Raw genomic sequence first — 23,577 nt, 5'->3', positions numbered from 1 at the left:
TTGATGAAAGACTTTCTGTTTTCATGGAGTAATGTTCCATCTGTGTTTTGTGTCCACTGTGCTTTAGGAGGATGGAGACCCTCCAGTCAATGAGAGTCTCAGTATTGAGAATACCCTTTGGGCCAGCACTGTCATCGCCTCTGGTAAATACCAACTCCCCCAGTGGTGTGCTCTTTCTCTCTCTCTCCACTGAAGCAGCTAAAACATGGAAGGAACCAGTACCAGCCCTTCCTCCATCCCTCTCCCTCCATCCATCCCTAGAGCCGTGATGAGGCATTACTTCCTCCACGCTTGATGTGCTGATGATTTGTCCTCCTACACACCACACACACACACACACACACACACACACACACACACACACACACACACACACACACACACACACACCGGCGCAATCAGACATTTGGTCATTTAAAACTAGTTCAGGGGTAGTTAACCATAAGATACAACGTTTCCCTAAAGGGAAAAAACACTACACAGAGATTTCAGGGTCTAACCTACTGTATATAGCATATGGTAGTCATATGCCAATGGCAAATTGGCAAACTCTCATGTACTACTGTCGTTATACATTTCAAAACATGCATTCACATCAAGGGAAGTCTTCTACATGCTTTATTATATGGTTTATGATTCGAGACTTGTCATTTTCAAAGTTTCAGTCCATTACTTGAATGTTCTGTCTCTGTAGGCACTGTGGTAGGAGTAGTTACTTACACAGGCAAGGAACTCCGGAGTGTGATGAACACCTCAGACCCAAGGCACAAGGTATATTAATGTTAAACACCTTGCACATGACGCTTTCCTTTAGTACATAAAGTCATGCAAATATTCTGGTAGAACTTTATTTTACGGTACTGTTTCCATGGTAATTCATAGTTTATTACTGTGTTGTTACCCTTTTTCAAGGTCTTAAAAAAAGAAAATACCCTGGTCAATTTATGTACTGTAAAATAAACCGCTACCAATACTCAATAATCATAACATTTCAACAGTTGTTCCATAATATTGTGTTTAGAGTGTTTTGACGTGTACTGCCTGATGTCATTCTCATGTATCATCTCTTGTAGGTTGGCCTATTTGACCTGGAAGTGAACTGTTTAACCAAGATCCTGTTTGGGGCTTTGGTGGTGGTGTCTCTGGTCATGGTGGCCCTCCAACACTTTGCCGGCCGTTGGTATCTGCAGATCTTCCGCTTCCTGCTGCTTTTCTCCAACATTGTCCCCATCAGGTAGGAGATTAACACACTTTCTATTTCATTTAAATGAGCAATTAATAAATCCATATTTAACAACATTTAACAGCAGGTTTAAGACCAAAAGTTGGTATTTTCAGTTGAGGCTTACATTTACATAAAATCTATCCTTACTTAATTGTTTCTACATATCCTTATGTGCATGTTTGATGGACAACCTAAACCCATTAATATCCACATTTTATTAAATGAATAAAATGTGAACTTTGTGTCCAGCTTGCGTGTGAACCTGGACATGGGTAAGATGGTGTTCAGCTGGATGATCAGAAGAGACTCTAAGATCCCTGGTACGGTGGTCAGGGCCAGCACTATACCTGAACAACTGGGACGCATCTCCTACCTGCTCACTGACAAAACAGGTCTGCTACTTTTGTGGTTTATAGACATAAATATGTCATTATTGACTGCCGGACTATCACGGCTGTGTGGCTGGGGACTCTGTATTGAGCTTAAGAGGTGAGAGTGCCTCCATAAACTGTCAGCTTAGTCAATTCACATAAGATGTAACTATGGTAATAAAACATGACAGTAAAGTATAAGGTTTGCATAAAACTACTAAATGTTGAAGTGCACAGGACGAGTAGTGGCTAGTGCTACAATATAAGACAATGCCAAATGCCTGTATCTTGCTTTAGTAGTCAGAAGAGGACATTGCCCCAACATGTCAGTCTGTTGTATGAGAGTTGATAGTGTTGAAGATTTGCTACGGTTATGTTCATTGTGATAGTGCTAGGGCAAGCCTGTCCATGATCAGGGCGACGGGGCCTATGCGTCAAAGGTCAGTCTAATGCAGGTGCTGTAGGGGCTTCTCAGGTCATCCTGAAATACTAGCTACAGAGAGAGGGGTTTTTAAAGTGTGAGGACAGTCAGGACACTGACAGCATGGAAAGATACTTGACTTGTAGATCATAGTGTGACTGTACTATAGAATGAAAATCACTATGTTTAAATTATGATAATCATTTTAACATCAACACTACCATCTCGCTTCCAACACTTCTGACACCAGTGCATATAACCCCACGATCAGTAGAAATGTTACAAATAGTATAAATTGTGGTTGTGTGTTTGATGCAGGGACTCTTACCCAGAATGAAATGGTGTTTCGTCGCCTCCATCTTGGAACGGTGGCCTATGGAATGGACTCCATGGACGAGGTGCAGAGCCACGTGTTCAGTGCCTACACACAGGTAAACAATAACCATCACCACCGAGCCATATTGAGTTAGTTGTGGCGCACATAGAGACGCATTGACAGAAACGACAATGGCCAAACTCTCTATGTAGACCTGTGGCTCTGCATCAGTCCATATGGGCTGTGGGCAATGAATTACTAATTGGTGAGACAGTCAATGCTTGAAAACTCAAAAGAATTCTGTGTGAAAACCAATAACAACCCTTGTCTTTAGGGCATATCTTTTGGACAGCATATCAACTATGTGATTATTATTTGGCTGAATGCTTCCTGACCCCTAATGACATTCTTTGTCCCTTTGACACCAGAGGTTAGTGGAGAAGGAAACCGGATTAGCCACTAGCCCCAGAGCCCACTAGCACTGACCTGCCCTAGTTTAATGACTCCACCATTAACCCCTGTGGAAACACAACCCCCAGCCTAAAAATAGCAGCAGCAAGATGCTACAGCTAATCGTTCATATTTCTTATTTTGTTACACACCTGGTTGTGTTTACTTTCTGTGGATGGTATGAATGAATAGGGTAGGATTAGTTAAATGACTTGGTTAGTAGTCGTTATAGAACTGAGTAAGTTCAGAGAAGTGTTATGTTTTAGCACTACAAAACTCATATATTCCATATACTTTGTTGCCATAGTTACTGAATAAGGCAGCTCACAGTTACATGTACTGTATATATACATTACAGTATATATTCCCCACAAATCATTTATTTATGTGATGACTGTTTGTCAATCAATGGCTGAGAAAAAAAAAAGTTTATTATTAAAAAACACTACTAATTATTGAAAACCTTGCAGGTAGACAGATGCTCCAACTCAGTCGGATAACTTTTATTTTCTGCACCTTCCTCTCCACAGCCCTCTCATGACCTCCCAGCATCCAGAGTTCCGGCAGCCACTAAGGTTCGTAAGACCATCAGCAGCCGTGTGCATGAGGCGGTGAAGGCCATCGCCCTGGTGCACTGTGTGACGCCCGCGTACGAGGCCAACGGCGTGACGGACCAGGCCGAGGCAGAGCAGCATTATGAGGATACCTGTAGGGTTTACCAAGCTGCCAGCCCAGACGAGGTACACAACGGCTCACCCTAACTACTAGACATAGCTGTCCCAAAATATAGCAACCAGGGGTTGTTAGTGTTTTATACAAATAATTAATTAACAGTTGACATTTGCTTGGCAAGGTTATAATATTGTTTTTTGTTAAAGATACAGTAGACCAACATCTACAAAAATTGCCTGGGAGAAATGTGAGTTGTCTACTCAACACCCTCAGGAAGGTTAAAGGGAATTGTCACTAGGCCCATTACAGTAGGTTTGTGACAGTAGAATAATAGAGTCCAAGTTAAATGATGGAGAGGGTCACTTCAAGTGATCTTGAAGTTTGAACCCTTAGCGGTTGTTGCAGTGGACTACCTGATGCCTGCTGCCTTTGAAGGAAGCCTTGAGGAGACTAATGACACGTGTACCTAGCTATGTCATTGATCGCTATGAATCATTTGAAGTCCAGGAAGAAGATTGAGGAGGAATTCAGCTTGATCCATTTCCCGTAGTGTAAATACACATTTCCTTAATGTGCTCCCCAGTCTATTGGATTTCAGCTAACCTATTCCCTCTTTGAATATTTTACCTTAGTATTAGATACTTTGATATGGCCCACAGCTTTTGTTTTATGGTGAGCTGTGGCTTATTGTATGCTCAACTTCATGCAATACAAGCATTTGTTTTTTTTCTCTCACAAATATGTATATGAGTCTTGAAACTCCTGTCCTGTTCCAAGATTTCTCACAAGTTACAATAGAATAGAATCCTTTCTTGATTGAATGTTTTTGCAGTTGTTAAAATAGGTATATTGTATCAGCTTGAAATGATCTTGGCTCAAATTCAGTTTGCTTTCCTATGGCTTCTCAGGAAGTCTATATATAGATATGGTGTTGACTGTTGGCTGCCGGTGGTAGTGGTCACAATGTCAGTGGCAGTTGCATGCATGGTTTATAGCAGTCCAATCTTAAGCCATTTATCTAACTTGCATTGTTGGATGTGATACAGGTAATTGCCAAAAAGAGGAAATACCAACTGAGTGTCTTGATAGGGCGTTAGGGCTGCCAGAACAGCTTCAGTGCACTTTGGCATAGATTCTACAAGTGTCTGGAACACTATTGGAGGTATGAAACACCATTCTTCAACAAAAAATTCCATAATTTGGTGTTTTGTTAATAGTGGTGGAAAACACTGTCTCAGGCGCCACTCCAGAATCAACCATAAGTGTTCAATTGGGATGAGATCTGGAGACTGAGACGGCTATGGCATATCGTGAAACATCAGCAAGTTGAGCTGTCTTCGTCACTGAAGCTCCTGCCAAGCGTGCCCCAACAATCACCCCTCTTTCAAAGTCACTGAGATTTCTTCTTCTAGCCATGGAAGGCAAAATAATGGGCAACTGGGCCTGCCCATTATTTTTATACATGACTCTAAGCATGATGGGATGTTAATTCCACACCTGTGTGGCAGCACCTGTTTTGAATATACTTTGTATCCCTCATTTACTCAAGTGTTTTCTTTATTAGGCAGTTACCTGTACATGTTTGGCAGATATAACCTGTTTTTTATGAAATCAAAATGAATAGTCCTGGATGTTGTGTGGAGATATTATTCCAAAACTTGTGCTTTTACATCTGCTTATTTAGTATATCATATGTATTATGTATAATATATTGATTGTGATATCGACTCAAGAGAAGTGTGTTCCTATAAAAAAGGCAGAGTATAAAGTATTTCCTGAGGGTTCTACTTCCAAGCAGGGCCAATAAGAATTGTAGCTTCTGCCAAGCTGTGGTTTTGACTCCAGACATTCGCCAGTAGCAGATCCAGCTCAATTAATTCCTAGACATTCCCATGACTAGGTGGTGCTGTTGCGTTGGAGCCAATTCACTGCACATATCCATAGTGAATGTAGCCTTACTAATGTTACCATGACTAAGTCAAACACCTCATTCTCCCCAACTTGTATGACCAACACACAAGGTAGTCAGAGCTTTGTTGATCATTATAGAGTTCAGCTCAAGACTACCATTAGCCAAGCATAGCCTCAGGCCAAATATTAGCATAAAATATGTATTGTTTGTTAGCTGGAAGAGGCTTGGTTTGGGACCGGACTTTGGAAGTGTTTAGGGTCCAATTGACGCCTCTTCCTGTCCATCTGAGATTGAAATTAGAGACTGGTCAGTGTAGGCATGAGGGATGAATTGTGTTTTTGATCTTGTGCTGGTGGTCTGGAAGTTATTGGGAAAAATAACTTCTGACCCCCCCCCCCCCACCCCCCCCCAAAAGTGACTCTTTCAATCATTCCAAATGTCGTCTGTTTGGCATTATCCTCATGTGCCCTTCAAAAGAGACCAGAAAGAACATGTGGCATTGTCTTTTAAAATTGTCTTCCTAGCTTGTCCATCAATACTCTGAGTGCAGAAAATGCTTTTATTATTGATTTGAGCTGAAGTAGATGTGCTACTCAGATTTATATTTCCTGTTCTTTCATTTGTCCTGTGAAAAGGTACATCATGTCTCTCGTGAAACGACTACGTAAACATAAATGGTACTGTAGATCTGTCATGATAAAACGGGATGTGTGAGATCGGCAGCATTAGTTCCAGTGCTTGGGTTTTTCGTCACTGGTTATTTGGACAAATCACGATTTTGCAAGTGTTAGCATCTTTCGAATTTTGGAAGGAGAGGGGACATTTGGCCCAAAGACTTGCCTGTAAATTGCAAAGAGAGAGGTTGGAGCTGGATTCGCTCATTCTATCTCTTCTATTAACACTATGGACCCAGAACTTCATTGACTATCTGACCAATTACGCAATACTTTAGTTCTGGGTTAACCAAGATTAACATCATGCTAAAATGGTCCATTCTCCTTTTACCTCATCAAATTTATGTATTTTTATAACCACCCATTCACCAAACTGTTGCTAGGTTTCGCTGGTGCAGTGGACAGAGAGTGTGGGTCTGACACTGGTCGGACGGGACCAGAACTCCATGCAGCTGAGGACTCCTAGTGGACAGATCCTGAACTTCACCATCCTGCAGATATTCCCTTTCACCTATGAGAGCAAGCGAATGGGAATCATAATTCGAGTGAGTGCTGCTGACTAGGATATGAGTTTGATTTGAAAATTCAAATTTGAGACATCCCTTTACAGTTGCCAGAGGTGTATGCTTTCCTCAGCTGATCTAATGTATTGTGGAAGATCATTTGTATTTTGCTTGATTGCCGGCCAACTGTCTGTGTTTTGATGTAACTACTCTTTTGAAAGATCCATTGTATAGCTGATATCAGTAGGGCCAACTGTTTGGGACCAACTGCTCTTTTTTAAGATACATTTTATGGCTTTTGATCCTGGGCATTGATCCATTTATCTATCAAGACATAGGCTGATCTAAGACAGACTTTACCCTGCTATGAACTCCGATGACTAAGTCTCTGTGCTGTCTGCATGCTGTCTGCATGACTATTGATGGATAGACCTGGCTTGGATAGACCTGGTATAACTCTACTTCAGGAAAGCTGCGATTAAACTTGGCTTCTTCAAGAAAATATTTTCAAACATGTTTGAGACCCCTTGTGAACATTAACACCAAAATAATTTTCCCTTTCTAAGCCACCAACCAACAATAATAAACTAATCCTTTATGTGCACCTCTACACAGGTGCTGAGAGTTGGATGGGAAACCCCTGAGTGCACCTTATTGATTGATGTGAATGTTTTTCTTCAATTTTGTTTGTCAAGCATTGAATTAAGGTATTGACAGTGAATGGTCTATTTTACAGGATGAGTCTACAGGAGAAATTACCTTCTACATGAAGGGTGCAGACGTAGTGATGGCAGGCATCGTCCAGTATAATGATTGGCTGGAAGAAGAGGTATTTTTGGTTTCCTCTATTAAAACACGTCATTTTAGTTTTAATTAACGACCACCATGAATTGATTATAGCGTGTTGCGGTCATCTTTAGGGTGTTGCTGTCAATTTTCCCTTTCTTGGGAAGGTTCAGTCCTTGTGTATGTTTGAACGTTCTGATATTAACGTTTTGGTGTTACTTTTGCTCTTTCTTCCAGTGTGGAAATATGGCCAGGGAAGGCCTGAGGGTCTTGGTCGTTTCCAAGAAGTCTCTAACAGAGGAACAGTACCAAGACTTTGAGGTTAGTAGCATGCCCTCTCTGTCTTTGGTCGAGCTTCAATGTAACTGTTGTCATCAAAAAGAAAGGAGGACCAAGGCACTCTTCATATAATTAATTAAAATGCCTTTATTAGTATGGCATGTTCAATAGAAACAATGTTGTTTAAAAACCGACGCGTTTCGGCTGCATGGCCTTCGTCAGGGAGTACTGTTGTCATGTTGTTCCATCGAGTATGGGACTGTGTGGTAACCCAAGCCAACAGAAGGAGGAGGATGTTTAGATGGAGAATGAATTGACTGTTCTGAGTAACCAAGCCCACCGTTAGCGACCTTGACATTTCAGTGTGTCATAGCCATTTGACAAACTCATTAGTGAGGCTGAAGCTTAGGGTATCCATCTTGGTTTGAGCACATCCATATAGTGCCATAAAGAGAAGGGAAATTTATTTTGACCAACATCTGGGTATGACATGTGAAACCAGGTGTGGTAATATGCTTACAATAACATGAATTTACTAGTTGCTGCACCTCCCTCTGCATGTGTTGTTTTTACCTTACCAGTGTATTATTATTATTAGTGCCACTCCTTATGAGATTAAAGAAATGTACATTTGTGTTGGATGACAATATAGCACTAATTTGTTTATCGTCCTACACAAAATACACTCATTCCAGGTGTTGTCTTGGAGTTGTCATGTTCTCTCAAGTCTTTTATATCTGCTAGGTAGCCTACCTGCCAACAACAACAAATACAAAATACTTTCCACAGATACTCACCATTGTTCTTAAGATGTCAAGTGTGTTGTTTGATACTTGGATATCCCTCTCTCTCACACACACACACACACACACACACACACACACACACACACACACACACACACACACACACACACACTCCCATTCTCAATGCAGGGTGGGAGGGCGGGCAGATAGGCAGTGTCTCCCCTGCAGCTCCACCAGGCCCATTGCCTGAGTGTATAATTGTGAGAGCTGGCTGCTGGGCGGTGGTGACTCATGCACAGATCTTGTGTTCCTGAGTGAGTCTCTCAGATTAGTTTTTTGTTTTATCTCCTCTGAGCTGGAGACTGCTGGACATTTACTTGCTCCTTCCAAATCCTTCTCATCTAAAACATGTTACAATTGACGATTTTGTATGTTTGACAGTTAATAAATCAAACTAGCTAAACTCCAATATACTATATTCGGATAATGTCTCTCATTTGTCTCGTTACATTCTCCACAGGCCCGCTATTTCCAGGCCAAGCTGAGTGTGCACGACCGGTCTCTGAAGGTTGCCACGGTGATCGAGAGCCTGGAGATGGAGATGGAGCTGCTGTGTTTGACAGGGGTGGAGGACCAACTGCAGGCTGACGTACGGCCCACCCTGGAGATCCTACGTAATGCAGGCATCAAGGTCAGGGGTCACCGGGGCAGGGGGGTAGACGGCCTCAGCAACAATTCACTTCAATACATTTTAAATTGACGTTTTAGTCATTTAGCAGACGCTCTTATCCAGAGTGCATACATTTTCATACTTTTTTTCAATACACTTTATTTATCCCTGGGCTTTATGCCCTCTCAAACTGTTGTTATGTATTGTGTCATTGTTTGAATGTGGATAAGAAATGTAAAACGTGTTAATCACACACAAATGTCATTTTAAAACTGTTTTACCTGTGTAGGTGTGGATGTTAACTGGAGATAAGCTGGAAACAGCCACATGCACGGCTAAGAACGCTCATCTGGTGACCCGCAACCAGGAAATCCACATCTTTAATTCGGTGAGTGGAGAAGCAGTAGAGGGCATTTTTCTTTTCAACCACTGCACTTTGAATATAATGTTTATTGTGATTTGGAATTAATAGCTTTAGCATAAGGGGTCATTCCTAGTTCATCGGACCATCCACAGTTTCCTGTCGTCTGCACTGACCTCATGCGGACATCCATCCTCTGTGTGGTGAAGGCCCATAGCTGTGCTTATGTAGTCCCCCAGCCATGTAACCCAGCCTAGCCCAGCCTGGATCCGCTGGCTATTTGGCTGGCCCAACAATAAATCACCTCTCACAAGAATAAGCATTCAAGCCAGTGTCAACCAGACCAGAGCCTTCCAGACCTGGGTTCAAATACTATTTGATATTGTTTCAAATACTTAAGCTGTGCTTGACTAGCACTACAGGCAGTCTAAAACAAACACTTATAGTACATATATTTGAATGATTTTAAATGCTATTTGACCCCAGGTCTGGAAACAGGCCTGTGAGTACCAGCTGAACCACTTCCTGAGGGAACACAGACAGAGAACCTAACTTTCTAATTTGTTTTGCAGGCTTAGCTCTCAAACAGCACAATTGCTTTGATAGTCTGTTGACTTCCCTTTTGGCCTTCGTCCAGTTGCAGAAAAGCTTGCCTGCCGTAGGAAGGTTAGGACAAGCGTACAACAGTTGTTACTGGAAGAGGATAACAATGGCTGGCACAGCATGAAAACAATCCCTTAGCTTCTCCCAGCAGAGGAGGGCAGGCAGGGGCTGTGACTGTTGAGTGGTCCAATAGCCAAGGCATCTGCTATTGGCTTCCTGGTTCGACACAAATGGCACTGGGTTGACGACTTGACGTATGAACACGCAATAGGAGAGGAATATAGCCATACCAGTGCATAACATTGGTTGACAGATTGATGTCTTGTTGTCATTTCCAGTTCCACATTTCTGGAATTCCGAGTCCACATATAAGTTTGACACAGTTGCAGAAACTATGGGATGTTTTCTTCTTAATATGGATGGACCTTAGGTTAGACAACTTGCCCTATTGTAATGTCCACACAATTAACCTCCATATTTCATTAGAAATAGTAGTCTATATAAATCCACAAAATCAGCCATGTATTAGTGGGTTCATGTCCTGGTCGTCCTTATGGTTTCACACCTTACATTTGTTCAACATTTGGCAGTTGATCAGTTCACCCTGATGCTAATCTAGAGTGTGGTTGACAGTTGCAGTCAGGAGAGCAGCTACTCCTGTTGCTGTGGGTTAGATAGCTATCTGTGTGTCTCTGACATGATGGGAAGCCATGTACTGTCTGTGGTCCTAGGTGACGACACGAGGAGAGGCCCATCTGGAGCTCAACGCTTTCAGGAGGAAACACGACTGTGCTCTGGTCATATCAGGGGACTCACTGGAGGTAAGCTGTGCACCGTCCTCACTCTGAATACTTTACCTTATCTGTGTAAACCAAACCAAAGCACTATTACTGAAGAGGCCTTTGGTGGTAGCTGTGGTATTGGTAATAGACTTTAACCAATGTTCGACTGACTGAGACACTTGAGAAACGTCAGCCGGTGTTGAGTCTTATCCATTCACACTGCTGCATTGTTTTGAGTCTCAATTGACAACTGCCTAGATAAATGTAACAGACGTTGAGCAAGGAGTCTATATCAATGATAAAGATCCAGACATAAACCACAGTTGGTCGTTGGCCCCGGTGGTTGTTCAACCCTCGTCTGTCATACTCTGCTTCTCCTGCAGGTGTGTCTGAAGTTCTATGAATATGAGTTTATGGAGCTGGCGTGTCAGTGTCCTGCCGTGGTGTGTTGCCGCTGTGCTCCGACCCAGAAGGCCCAGATAGTCCGGCTGCTGCAGGAGCGCACAGGCAAACTCACCTGTGCTGTAGGTGAGTCTGCCCAGTGTCAGCCCCAAGCCTTTCTCTATTGGGACATTACAGTATACACAGTTACAGAGTTAACAAATAGCCTACTCTAAATTCAGCTCACTAAAACTCTCCAATTACAGCTAACTGCAGGGTTACTGACCTGTACATTTTAAGATATTGGATGGTATTGTTTTCATGATATAAACTTGATAAACAGTTTGCATCATAGTATTTTCTTATGGTAATGATTGAGGTCTGATCGAGGATGTCGCACGCACACACAGACAGACAGGCAGGCAGGCAGACACAGACAGACACACGAACATACACACATACACACACAAAGCCCTCTCTGCTGTGAGTCACATTAACAGACGTGTTCCTCCTGACACTTCCACTGATGTCTGTTTGTTTTCTCTTAGGGGACGGAGGAAACGATGTCAGCATGATCCAGGAAGCCGACTGTGGCGTGGGAGTGGAGGGCAAAGTAAGAACCTCTCTGTCCCTGTCGCCCTGTTGCTCTGCTTTCACACACTGTCGCTGCTGTCTGTGTCGTGTGTTTCCTGAGAGCTGGAGCCCCTCTGGCCAGAGCACCATTTAACATACATTTGTCACTATGTCATATCATGCACTTTTTGACTGTGTGAAAACATGTCATGGGTGTAAAGGAAATGAATGTGACATTGTCTTCTGACAATGTGGTATTGTCTTCTGTTCTGATTGGGACTGCTTGAACTGTAGTGCTGACAGGTCAACCATGTAGAGTTCTTACTTCATGGACACCTTGCTCCTTCATTAACTATGGACCAGAGCTCCACATCAACTCAAAAGTTGGTAAATATTGATTTAACTGTGGCAGAAATAGGGAACTTGTTTACTCAAGTGGCAGTAGTTTAAACTTTTCCTCCAAACTTTTCTTTATATACACTCGTAAAAAGTGTTATTCTGGTTACCAAAGACCTTTGCTAACCTTTTCTAAATGTATCTCAGAATGTCTTAAAAATTCCACCACCATGTTGTTGGTTGACAGGAAGGGAAACAGGCATCGCTGGCTGCGGACTTCTCTGTGACTCAGTTCAAGCACTTGGGCCGACTCCTCATGGTCCATGGGCGGAACAGCTACAAGAGATCCGCCGGTCTCTCCCAGTTTGTCATCCACCGGAGCCTGTGCATCAGCACCATGCAGGTAGGCAGGACCAGGGTACCAAATGGTGGAACGGGGTGGGGAGTGAGTCAGGACTAGGGTACCAAATGGTGGAACGGGGTGGGGAGTGAGTCAGGACTAGGGTACCAAATGGTGAAACAGGATAGGGAGTGTCAGGACAGGGAGTGCCAGCAGCTTCCCTGGAAGCCCAGTCACCATGCAGCACCAGCCCCAGAGCCAGTGGGTAGTGAGAGTACCTTGGGCCAGGCATAGAGAGGTGGAGCAGGGTGGGGAATGAGTCAGAGCAGGGGACCCCAGGAACTCGCCTTCACCCCCCCCCCCCCCCCCCCCCCTTTTTAGCCCTAGTGAGTACACAGCCCAAGTACAAGGCCAGGTCTTCAGCCCTCTAGTCTCCCAGACCAGGCCATAGACTAGTTTGGGAGGCCTCCAATGTGTCTCGGATTAACACTGCCCACAACCACAGCTGTTAACCCCATAGAGTCGATTTCTACTCCCCAGCGGAAATCTAATTAGCATAATAAAAAATTCCCCATAAAAATCTGTCAATTTAAGATAGAGATATCAGTTTTTTTTGTCGCACTTCCACATCTGCTTTGAAAGGTGACAGAGCTAGAGCGATGTTTGTCAGACCATGAGAAATCCCCAAAATCTGTCTTCTCCCAAAATCGTCTGTAGCGTCCTTGCGGACACGATGCTGTTCTCCGTTTTGCTCTATGCCCCCCACAAGCATCTTAGGAAATGTCTGAAGTTGGTACAGCCGATCTGCCAACTTCTGTCTGTAGCTACACACTAATATGACCCTCTGTGGAAAGGTGAGATACTCACAAACACGTATGTCAGTTGTTTTGCTCTAGGACGCCCACAGTCCTCATAAGACTCATCTGAAGGTACTAGTTCAAAAAATGAATGGAAGTATAAATGGGGACTGTTTAATGCCAAAAATAAGGGGTTCAATACATGTTAAAAAAAAGAAGAGAAAAAAAAAGAATAATAATAAAAAAATAAAAAAATACTGATCTTTCTTATATCGCTCAGATATACAGTGCCAGTCAAAAGTTTGGACACATCTACTCATTCCAGGGTTTTTCTTTATTTTTACTATTTTCTATATTGTAGAATAATAGTGAAGACATCAAAACTATGAAATAACACATATGGAATCATGTAGTTACATGACAGCCTGCTTGGAGTTTGCCAAAAGACACTTAAGGACTCTCAGACCATGAGAAACAAGATTCTTTGGTCTGATGAAACCAAGATTGAACTCTTAGGCCTGAATGTCAAGCGTCACATTTGGAGGAAACCAGGCACCATCCTGTGATTGTGAAGCATGGTGGTGGTGGCAGTATCATGCTGTGGGAATGTTTTTCAGCGGCAGGGGCTGGAAGACAAGTCAGGATTGAGGGCAAGATGAACGGAGCAAAGTACAGAGAGATCCTTGATGAAAACCTGCTCCAGAGCACATAGGACCTCAGACTCCAACAGGAAAACGACCCAAAGCACACAGCCAAGACAACGCAGGAGTGGCTTCGGGGCAAGTCTCTGAATGTCCATGAGTGGCCCAGCCAGAGCCCGTACATAAACCCAATCGATCATCTCTGGAGAGACCTGCAATAGCTGTGCAGCGACGCTCCACATCCAACATGACAGGATCTGCAGAGAAGAATGGGAGAAACTCCCCAAATAGAGGTGTGTCAAGCTCGTGGCGTCATACCCCAGAAGACTCGAGGCTGTAATCGCTGCCAAATGTGCTTCAACAAAGTACTGAGTAAAGGGTCTGAATAATGTCATATTTCAGGTTTTTTTTTTAAATACAAATTTGCCAAATTTTCTGAACCTGTTTTTGCTTTGTAATTATGGGGTATTGTGTGTAGATTGATGAGGGGGGGAAACTATTTAAGACATTTTAGAATAAAGCTATAACAATTATTATTTTTTTAAGTCAAAGGGGCTGAACACTTTCCCGAATGCACTGTATTTCTAATTTCCTCTTTCTGCAAGTGCTGGATTTTCACCCACAGCGGCCAATCCACCATTTATTCTGATATTAACTCTAACCCTCTGATATACACAGATGAACTCTTTCACAGTATAATACCATTTTGCTATGGTGATGACTCATTCATGGTTTCTTCTTCCCCCAGGCTGTCTTCTCCTCTGTCTTCTACTTTGCGTCTGTCCCCCTCTACCAAGGATTTCTCATTATTGGGTGAGCTGGGCTGAGCTGATCTTTTCTCAATAGCGGTAGCTTATCAGGATGGCATTTCAACTGTTAGTCGGATTGCTATGACATTGAGATTGTGATGACGTATTGTTGTATTGGGTTGAATGTAGGGAAAAAAATAAATTACTTTAACCCTGCTTAGTCATCAAAACCTCATCAAAAGACCCTCTTTTCAGCCTTAGAATGGAGATCAAATCGATTTAGCGAAATGTCAGGAAATTAGATGCCTGAAATGTTCAATAATTTGGGGAAAAATGTAATAACTGTATTTTTTTACATTTACCTGGATAACTTTAGATAAAACATAATTTTTGTGTTTCATTTCTTACATAAATCATTGATCAATTTCCATTAAATAGTTTGTTCTTTATTCTAGCTACTCCACCATCTACACCATGTTCCCTGTGTTCTCCCTCGTGTTGGATAAAGATGTGAAGTCAGAAGTAGCTATGCTCTATCCTGAGTTATATAAGGATCTCCTAAAGGTAATACACTGTCTTCATTATATTACTTTATTGGCTATCGAATATGGCAGTATAATATGCATTATTTCAAAATGATGTACTGCATAAACCTCCATAACCTTCAGAGTAGTATACCTACAGTATATACACACATTTATTTTGAACTCTATTCAGCTTTCATTTAATGTCACTGTTATCCTGAGTGTATTTATAAATAATTATATTGTATTAAATGAAATGTGTTATTTTTCTATTCCTCTCTCAGGGTCGACCTCTGTCCTTTAAGACCTTTCTGATATGGGTCCTAATAAGTATCTACCAAGGTAAGAAGACATTGATGCCATGTGTAATGGAAATAAGTGGAAATAAACGCTTGAGTAGCTATTGATAGGCATTCCTATAGATTCTTAGGAATTTGTTGTGTTTTTTTTGTTAATTCCTTTAGGCCTCTCTCACACAGATAGTACTTTAGAAACTGCTCTGCCCTGTGGTGTACGATCCATGATGCTCCCCACCAGCCCACGCACTTTCTTCTTAATTGCTAGTAGTGGAGTTTATTGATGTCTGTGGTTTGTAAATGTTAAATAACCTAAGGTGGTTTTCCAACAAGGACTATTGGTATTGCAAAGGCGTTGCCAGAATCATCCAATGCTACACCCTAAACCTTTAGTCTACAGCTCAGCGCTCAATCACTACCTCCCATCCCTCTCAAACAGAGTGTGGCACAATATTCTGATGTTTCCTTTGACATGATCCTTTTTATCCTTATTTGCTATTGAGTGTGCTTTGGTTTCTGTGTTTAAGGACATTGGTGGGTTGTTTGGTATCGATTCCATAACAGTTGTCCATGGAATAAATGTTTTGTATGCTTTTATATGAATAATATAATTTTATTGTCCAATGTACCAAATGTCCAACGGAAAATGTACATCTGGTTTATCCCAACGATGTGATGTGTATAAGCAATACATTGAAGTACAATGTTGCTGTATTTTATACATAACTGTGATACTGTATGTCTCATGTCAGATCTGTTGGTATTAATTACATTTTCAATCGCAGGAAGTGTATTTTTACATTCCGTTTTAAGGTCACAATAACATGGTGAAGTGTTACACTTCCTCTTCCCGTCACAGCTACAAATCCTGACATCGATGCCCTTATTTATTTATTTTATGCAAAATATATAGATGTGGCTGTACTGTACTGACTTCACACTCTCTTCCTTGTATTTCTGTAGTCCATTCCTCTGATTGTAGCGTTGGAATAACTGGTGTATAACAGAACAGTTAGAGCCAAGGTTCAGGTTGAGCATTAAAGTTTGCCAGTCATGCATTTAAACGGCACCATAGAGATGTCTGTTGATTGAAAATAAAAGCACATGCACATCCATACAAGCAGTAGCAGTGCGTTTGACATTGTGCTAACCTGTTCTCTGTGCTCCTCAGGCAGTATCATCATGTATGGGGCATTGCTGCTGTTTGAGTCAGAGTTTGTCCACATCGTGGCCATCTCCTTCACCTCTTTGATCCTCACGGAGCTGCTGATGGTGGCGCTCACCATCCAGACGTGGCACTGGCTCATGATCGTAGCCGAGCTACTCAGTCTGGCCTGCTACATCGCCTCGCTCGTCTTCCTCCACGAGTTCATAGGTGGGTAAAACACATACTTAACACCCACACACATTTGATGACATGTTTCTGGCCAAGGAATTCCGATGCCAGGAATTTTGATACAGATGAGACAAATAATAATGTATCCACAATTGTATTAACCTGTACACAGTGATAGATTGATAGTAATGGTCTTTCACTGCCCTTGGAGTTGTACGTCAGCATTCAGTGATGACAGGCTCTTCTCCATTCATACTGTGCCCCTGGGCTGTCTGAGACCTGGAGGTTACTGACTGTAGGAAGTCCTGCTAAAGGTGAATAAAGTGACAAATAGTACCAGAGGGGTGCAGCCAGCCACCGGCATGCAAGAGTGTTGAAGTGGAAATGCCAAAGCCTCGTGTTAGTTTCCTGCTCCCGCTACCACACACACGCTGGCCAAGGTCTTTGTGTTTATGACTAAACAGCCTGCTGTAGTTTAGAAACGATTGTACCACATCTAGAACCTCACACACTGCTGCTGATGTTAGTTATGGAATTTCATGTCGGCTGTATTATGTAGTTTATGAAATATAAACAGGGGTAGGCGGCAGACATTTGTCACTTAAAAAGACCAAGTAAAGTGAAAAATGTGACGAATGGACTAGTTGCATAGATTCCGATCAGTTACTTCAGTCTAGTTGCGTTTTCCAACCGTTATTTTAGGCCTTTATGTGGGGTGTGGAGGTCCATTTTCAGACCACAGCGTTATGACCTGAACGTGGTCAAAAGTTCCCTTCTCATTCTTCTCTTTCTTAAAAGAGAGGTCATTTTAACGTTTAACAACACAAGTAACACAAAGGATACATAATGTCCCTGAATGGAACAGCTTGAATCCAAGTCAATTATATGGTAATCCATTTCGCTCATCTGCGGTGTTGGCAACATGCTAGGTCTCCCTATTCTCCTGTTTTTCAAAGGCCCAGTGCAGTCAAAAACGTGATTCACCTGTGTGTTATGTATTTCCATACTATGAGGTTGGAATAATACTGTGAAATGATGGTAATGCCCTTTTTAGTTTAAGCTGATTGAAAAGACCACCTGAAATTTCAGCCTGTTTTAGTGGAAGGGAGTTTTGGCCTGCCTGGAGACATCACCATGCGGTAAATTAGTTAATAGATCAATAAGACAAAGAGCTCCAAACCTCTCTGCAAATAACAGCTAGTTTTCCGTTTTCCACTCGCCACTGAGAAAAATTGCTCTTTGCTAAGAAGCTATGTTTGTTTATTTTTGACTGTTTTAATAGAAAACAATCACAGTAATGTACTAAACTCAGCAAAAAAAGAAACATCCCCTTTTCAGGACCCTGTCTTTCAAAGATTATTAGTAAAAATCCAAATAACTTCACAGATCTTCATTGTAAAGGGTTTAAACACTGTTTCCCATGCTTGTTCAATGAACCATAAACAATTAATGAACATGCACCTGTGGAAAGGTCGTTAACAGATAACAGACGGTAGGCAATTAAGGTCACAGTTATGAAAACTTAAGACACTAAAGAGGCCTTTCTACTGACTCTGGAAAAACACCAAAAGAAAGATTCCCAGGGTCCTTGCTCATCTGCGTGAACGCGCCTTAGGCATGCTGCAAGGAGGCATGAGGACTGCAGATGTAGCCAGGCCAATAAATTGCAATGTCTGTTTTGTGAGACGCCTAAGACAGTGCTACAGGGAGACAGAACGGACAGCTGATCGTCCTCGCAGTGGCAGATCATGTGTAACAACACCTGCACAGGATCGGTACATCCGAACATCACACCAGCGGGACAAGTACAGGATGGCAACAACAACTGCCCGAGTTACACCAGGAACGTACAATCCCTCCATCAGTGCTCAGACTGTCCGCAATAGGCTGAGAGAGGCTGGGCTGAGGGCTTGTAGGCCTGTTGTAAGGCAGGTCCTCACCAGACATCACCAGCAATTATGGGCACAAACCCACCATCGCTGGACCAGACAGGACTTGCAAAAAGTGCTCTTCACTGACAAGTCGTGGTTTTGTCTCACCAGGGGTGATGGTCGGATTCGCGTTTATCGTCAAAGGAATGAGCGTTACACAGAGGCCTGTACTCTGAAGCGAGATAGATTTGGAGGTGGAGGGTCCGTCATGGTCTGGGGCGGTGTGTCACAGCATCATCGGACTGAGCTTGTTGTCATTGCAGACAATCTCAACGCTGTGCATTACAGGGAAGACATCCTCCTCCCTCATGTGTGACCCTTCCTGCAGCCTCATCCTGACATGACCCTCCAGCATGACAATTCCACCAGCCATACTGCTCATTCTGTGCATGATTTCCTGCAAGACAGGAATGTCAGTGTTCTGCCATGGCCAGCGAAGAGCTCAGATCTCAATCCCATTGAGCATGTCTGGGATCTGTTGTATCGGAGGGTGAGGGCTAGGGCCATTCCCCCCAGAAATGTCCTGGATCTTGCAGGTGCCTTGGTGGAAGAGTGGGTTAACATCTCACAGCAAGAACTGTCAAATCTGGTGCAGGTCATGAGGAGGAGATGCACTGCAGTACTTAATGCAGCTGGTGGCCACACCAGATACTGACTGTTACTTTTGATTTTGACCCCCCCCCCTTTGTTCAGGGACACATTATTCAATTTCTGTTAGTCACATGTCTGTGGAACCTGTTCAGTTTATGTCTCAGTTGTTAAACCTTGTTATGTTCATACAAATATTTACACATGTTAAGTTTGCTGAAAATAAACGCAGTTGACAGTGAGAGGACGTTTCGTATTGTTACCCAGAAATGATTTGATATTGAGATAAAATTGGCTGCATCGAACATAACCGTTTAAGTCACTAAATGAACTGAGTAGTGGCAACTGAAACACGAACCAAATACTCAACTTTTGACTACTTTAATTAATACACATAAAAGTTAATTTATCAAAATACTTTTGGTCCCCTAAAATGGGGGGACGGTTCACCCGAAATGGATGAAAATACCCTCAAATTAGCGCTGACAGTCTGCACTTTATCCTCTATAGTCAATGTATCATTTCAAATCCCAAAGTGCTGGAGTACAGAGGCAAAACGAAAAACAAAATGTCACTGTCCCAATAATTACGGAGGGCACTGTATAAACATCTCTGTTTTGAATGACCCACCATCCTGCCCTCTGTTTCCTGTACTGTTTCTAGATGTATATTTCATTGCCACGATGTCGTTCCTGTGGAAGGTGACGGTTATCACCCTGGTGAGCTGTCTGCCCCTCTACATCCTCAAGTACCTGCGCAGACGCTTCTCACCTCCCAACTACTCCAAGCTCACTACTTAGAGAGAGACGAGGAGGCAGCTGTCCCCGCCGTCTCCACCATACAGTACCTCCATCCCTGCTTCTGTGCACTGGGAGAGAGGTCTCTGCTTTCACTCCTCCCTAACTCATCTAACGGAGCATATCTTTATTAGGACCTTAAGGGTTCCCTTCCCCTTTAATTTATTCTTAAAGGTTATTGTGTAATTGGAAGAGATGGTGTGGGAAGAAAAAAAGTTTGATTTGAGAAGAGAGAAAGTTGTGCAAGTCTACAATACGTCCCTTGTTTAGATGTAAAGACTGAGTATGTTTCCAGACTGATTGGATTGGTGGTTGGATTGACTATCACTGGTTGGGAATTCCATACCATGTAGACTGAAGCTGGAACTGCAATTCTGTGTTTTGTCATGGTAACATGTCTAGAAATGTGTGAATACCATCAGGAAATAGGTTCCAGAATGTACTAACAGAGGGCTATGTGTGCCTCTTAATCATGGACTGACTCATTAACAATATAGGGAATATAGAAATCCTGTTTGGTATCTAAACATCAGGCCTATAGAACTGTAACAAGGAACGCCTGCTTGGATTTGACTAACGTACTTGCATTAAAAAAAAAACATGCTTGTCAGTCTGAAATGCATTGAATTGGTAATTATGTTTTAATTGCACATATTTCTTAAAAGTAATCGTTGTAGTTACATTGGAAATATAGTGTGAAATGTAATTATTTTATATTCCCCCCCTAAAATTATAACATACTGTAATAGTTACTTTACTGATTCAAAACTTTACGGCACAATCTGTTAATGGATAACATTTGTATTGAAGTAGCATTTCTGAAGGACTTTATGCAATTTGATGTTAAAACAGTTCTGGGGTTTAAAGATGGATGAGTGAACTGATCAGTTCTGTTTGTGTATGTGTTTGTGCGTCACTTAACGACTATAACCCAACCAAGTGGAGGTGGCTTGGTGGTTCAATATAGCATGATAACCCACAGGCTCAGATGTCAAAGTGTGTGTGTCTGTCATTTCGTACGTCGGAGCGGTGAATGGTAAAACAGTTTGTCTAAACTGAAGAGCATGGTCAATATTCAGCCACTAACAGGATGCTATTTGTAGCCAAGACGTATATTCCACTTTGGCCCCCGGATTAGCTGTCCTCTAAACCAGGGAGTCTGTAGGCTACCCTGTCATGTGGCCACTGCCCACTCCTGACGCCACTTCTGGCCACACTGTATCATTGCATGATTCACTTTAGTTGTGACATGAAGCCAATTCAAGCCATAGCTGAAAATACTCTGACCACTGTCCAGCTGACCCCTCGCCTACCCCCACAATTCCCACTGCTTCTCCCCACAGACACAGATGTCTGGAATAGAAAATAACACTTCACCTGCTCAGAGTGGATGGCCCAGGAGAATTTGTTGACGTTCAAAATGTATTAGTACACATTTGAGGGAAGAAAAAAATGAATTAATTCCTCCCATACTGTTCCTCCCAATTCCTACCATTCAGTAAATTCAGAGACTGGTACTAATGACATTGTGTTGTATTATCTCCATTTATATTCTTTGAGCTAATTTGATGCATTATAAAGATGTAGCCTAATACCATGACGGGGTTACTGTTAAAATGTGTGAATTATTTGAGTTAAAGAATGAATACAGCGTGGCATAACTACTAATTCACTGCTTTTATTGTACAGTTCCCACTGGACACAGATGTACATTTCATTGAAATGACATGAAAACAACGTTGATTGAACCAGTGTGTTGAAATTACAGGCATTTTGTATTGTGTAACCCACTGTACATCTCCTTATTTTAGTTGAAGTTTCAAACATTGAAACCATTTGAATTTTGACATGCCTTTTTGCACAGAAGTTTGTTAGCACTGACAACTACTTTCTTTTGTATCATGTGGACTTTGGAGGTTTCAAACCATCAATTGTGGTAGAATGACACTGCATAATTGTAAATAACCTGTTTATATGTATTAACCTTGATCATTTTGTGTTGGTGTAATTGCATTCTAATCAGCAGAACAAAAAGGAGGATAGTGTTGAATTGTGGATTTCAGTGGTGATCAAATAATTCTCATGTTTTTTCCTTTCTAGTCACTTAACCTTCATTTTCATTACTCCAAAATCCTTTTTTTAAGTATTTAAAAAATATATATATGTTTAGCTTTGTGAGTACAATTTTTATTCCTCAAGTAAAACTGTAAGACTGAGGCTGTACTGTAGTGGAAATCTTCCTTATGTAAATCAGTGTGTCTCATTTTCACCAGAGGAGGGAGTCCCTGACACAACACAGGCTGCTCTCCTCTACAGTCAGCCACACTTTCCAACGAGCAGATCCTGTAGCCTTCACTGTGGAAGGGTCAGTCTATGCCCTGTCACTTTGACCATGTAATGTCAGATAGGGAACTATATGGGATTTAGTTCATCTGATAAAATTCATCATAATACATCATAATCTTTGCAAATAATAATTGAATCTCACACCAAGTTAGAACATTCACAAGTTAAAATGTATTGAATCTACCAAGATTTTGCATTCGTCCCAGAAATGATTTTAGTTGGAACCAAGCCTCAGCCCAATCCGCAAAACATGGAGTCAAACCCCACACTACTGTGTTCATAATAAAATCCTGCTTCTCCATCCAATGTTTTTTTTGCCCGAATGCGTAGGCTATACCAATAAAATAACCTATTTAAGTTAATCAGCCCAATGAAAACTGAAATTCCACCCCAGAATCAACAGCAATGACCCCTAACCTTAATGTTTAAACTCTTTCCTCAGAGATTCAAGCGTTCAACAGAGTCCCTTGTTGCAGCATTGCCAAACCTACAATTCAATCAAAAGAGGAGAGATATAGAGTACCCAGTATGGCTGAAGACTCATTCTGATGTCAGGGAGTCCTCTATAGAGAAAGACAGCTTGTTAGGGTCAATTGTACTCTTACGGAGGGAAAAATTAACCTTTACGGAAAAACATAATCATGATTTTAATAACATTATTTTGTCAAATAGAAAATGATGTCAAACCCTATTCGCCGTACTGTTTGGATAAATCAAATTTGACAGATCAATACAAAAAAGTCAATATAATTCAATCTGTTACACATTCTATTATGCCCAGTGTAAACAAAGGATTTTGGTGATGACCGGTAGGCTCCTCATAAGAAAAGGTGCTAAGCATGCACACAACCTCCTCAACAGCTATTTATAGCCTGGTAGGACTGGAACGCTTCGATTGGTCTTAGCACCTACTACTATTGCGAAGGAAGGGCCCCTGAAATATTTCCCCTCCTACTGTAATCCTCTATAACACCTAGTGGGGGAGAGTGAAGTGCAGTGCTGTTAAAATAGTATCGTAGGGAGACGATTCAGATGATCTACAGTAACTGTCAGTTAATGTTTTTTTCCCATTGCATAATTAGAAGAGGAGGAGCTATCTGTTAAGGGAGTGGTAGTACTTGTATTTGTAGTAGTTATTGTAGAGGTAGCAGTGGTGGGAAAAAGTACCCAG

At 42.0% G+C, this 23,577-nt stretch overlaps 1 protein-coding gene across 1 annotated transcript in view; it reads left to right on the top strand.

Moving 5' to 3' along the window:
- Nucleotides 1-22,277, top strand: part of LOC129829765 (probable phospholipid-transporting ATPase IIA) — a 37,956-nt gene extending 15,679 nt beyond the window's left edge. Inside the window, exons 9-28 of the mRNA XM_055891672.1 lie at nt 68-143; nt 695-771; nt 1,074-1,234; nt 1,475-1,617; nt 2,336-2,448; nt 3,314-3,523; nt 6,425-6,586; nt 7,281-7,373; nt 7,568-7,651; nt 8,876-9,046; nt 9,315-9,413; nt 10,721-10,810; nt 11,155-11,299; nt 11,701-11,765; nt 12,309-12,464; nt 14,588-14,652; nt 15,044-15,152; nt 15,397-15,454; nt 16,580-16,783; nt 19,927-22,277. Coding sequence (XP_055747647.1) covers nt 68-143; nt 695-771; nt 1,074-1,234; nt 1,475-1,617; nt 2,336-2,448; nt 3,314-3,523; nt 6,425-6,586; nt 7,281-7,373; nt 7,568-7,651; nt 8,876-9,046; nt 9,315-9,413; nt 10,721-10,810; nt 11,155-11,299; nt 11,701-11,765; nt 12,309-12,464; nt 14,588-14,652; nt 15,044-15,152; nt 15,397-15,454; nt 16,580-16,783; nt 19,927-20,063 — 2,418 coding nt within the window. The 3' untranslated portion in view covers nt 20,064-22,277. The remainder of the gene's footprint in view (nt 1-67; nt 144-694; nt 772-1,073; nt 1,235-1,474; nt 1,618-2,335; nt 2,449-3,313; nt 3,524-6,424; nt 6,587-7,280; nt 7,374-7,567; nt 7,652-8,875; nt 9,047-9,314; nt 9,414-10,720; nt 10,811-11,154; nt 11,300-11,700; nt 11,766-12,308; nt 12,465-14,587; nt 14,653-15,043; nt 15,153-15,396; nt 15,455-16,579; nt 16,784-19,926) is intronic.
- Nucleotides 22,278-23,577: the final 1,300 nt, after the last annotated feature.

This window comes from Salvelinus fontinalis, chromosome 31 (assembly GCF_029448725.1).
Source record: "Salvelinus fontinalis isolate EN_2023a chromosome 31, ASM2944872v1, whole genome shotgun sequence".
Lineage (NCBI taxonomy): Eukaryota > Metazoa > Chordata > Actinopteri > Salmoniformes > Salmonidae > Salvelinus > Salvelinus fontinalis.
The sequence above is the reverse complement of the archived record's forward strand: the minus strand, read 5'-3'. Positions and strand labels throughout refer to the sequence as shown.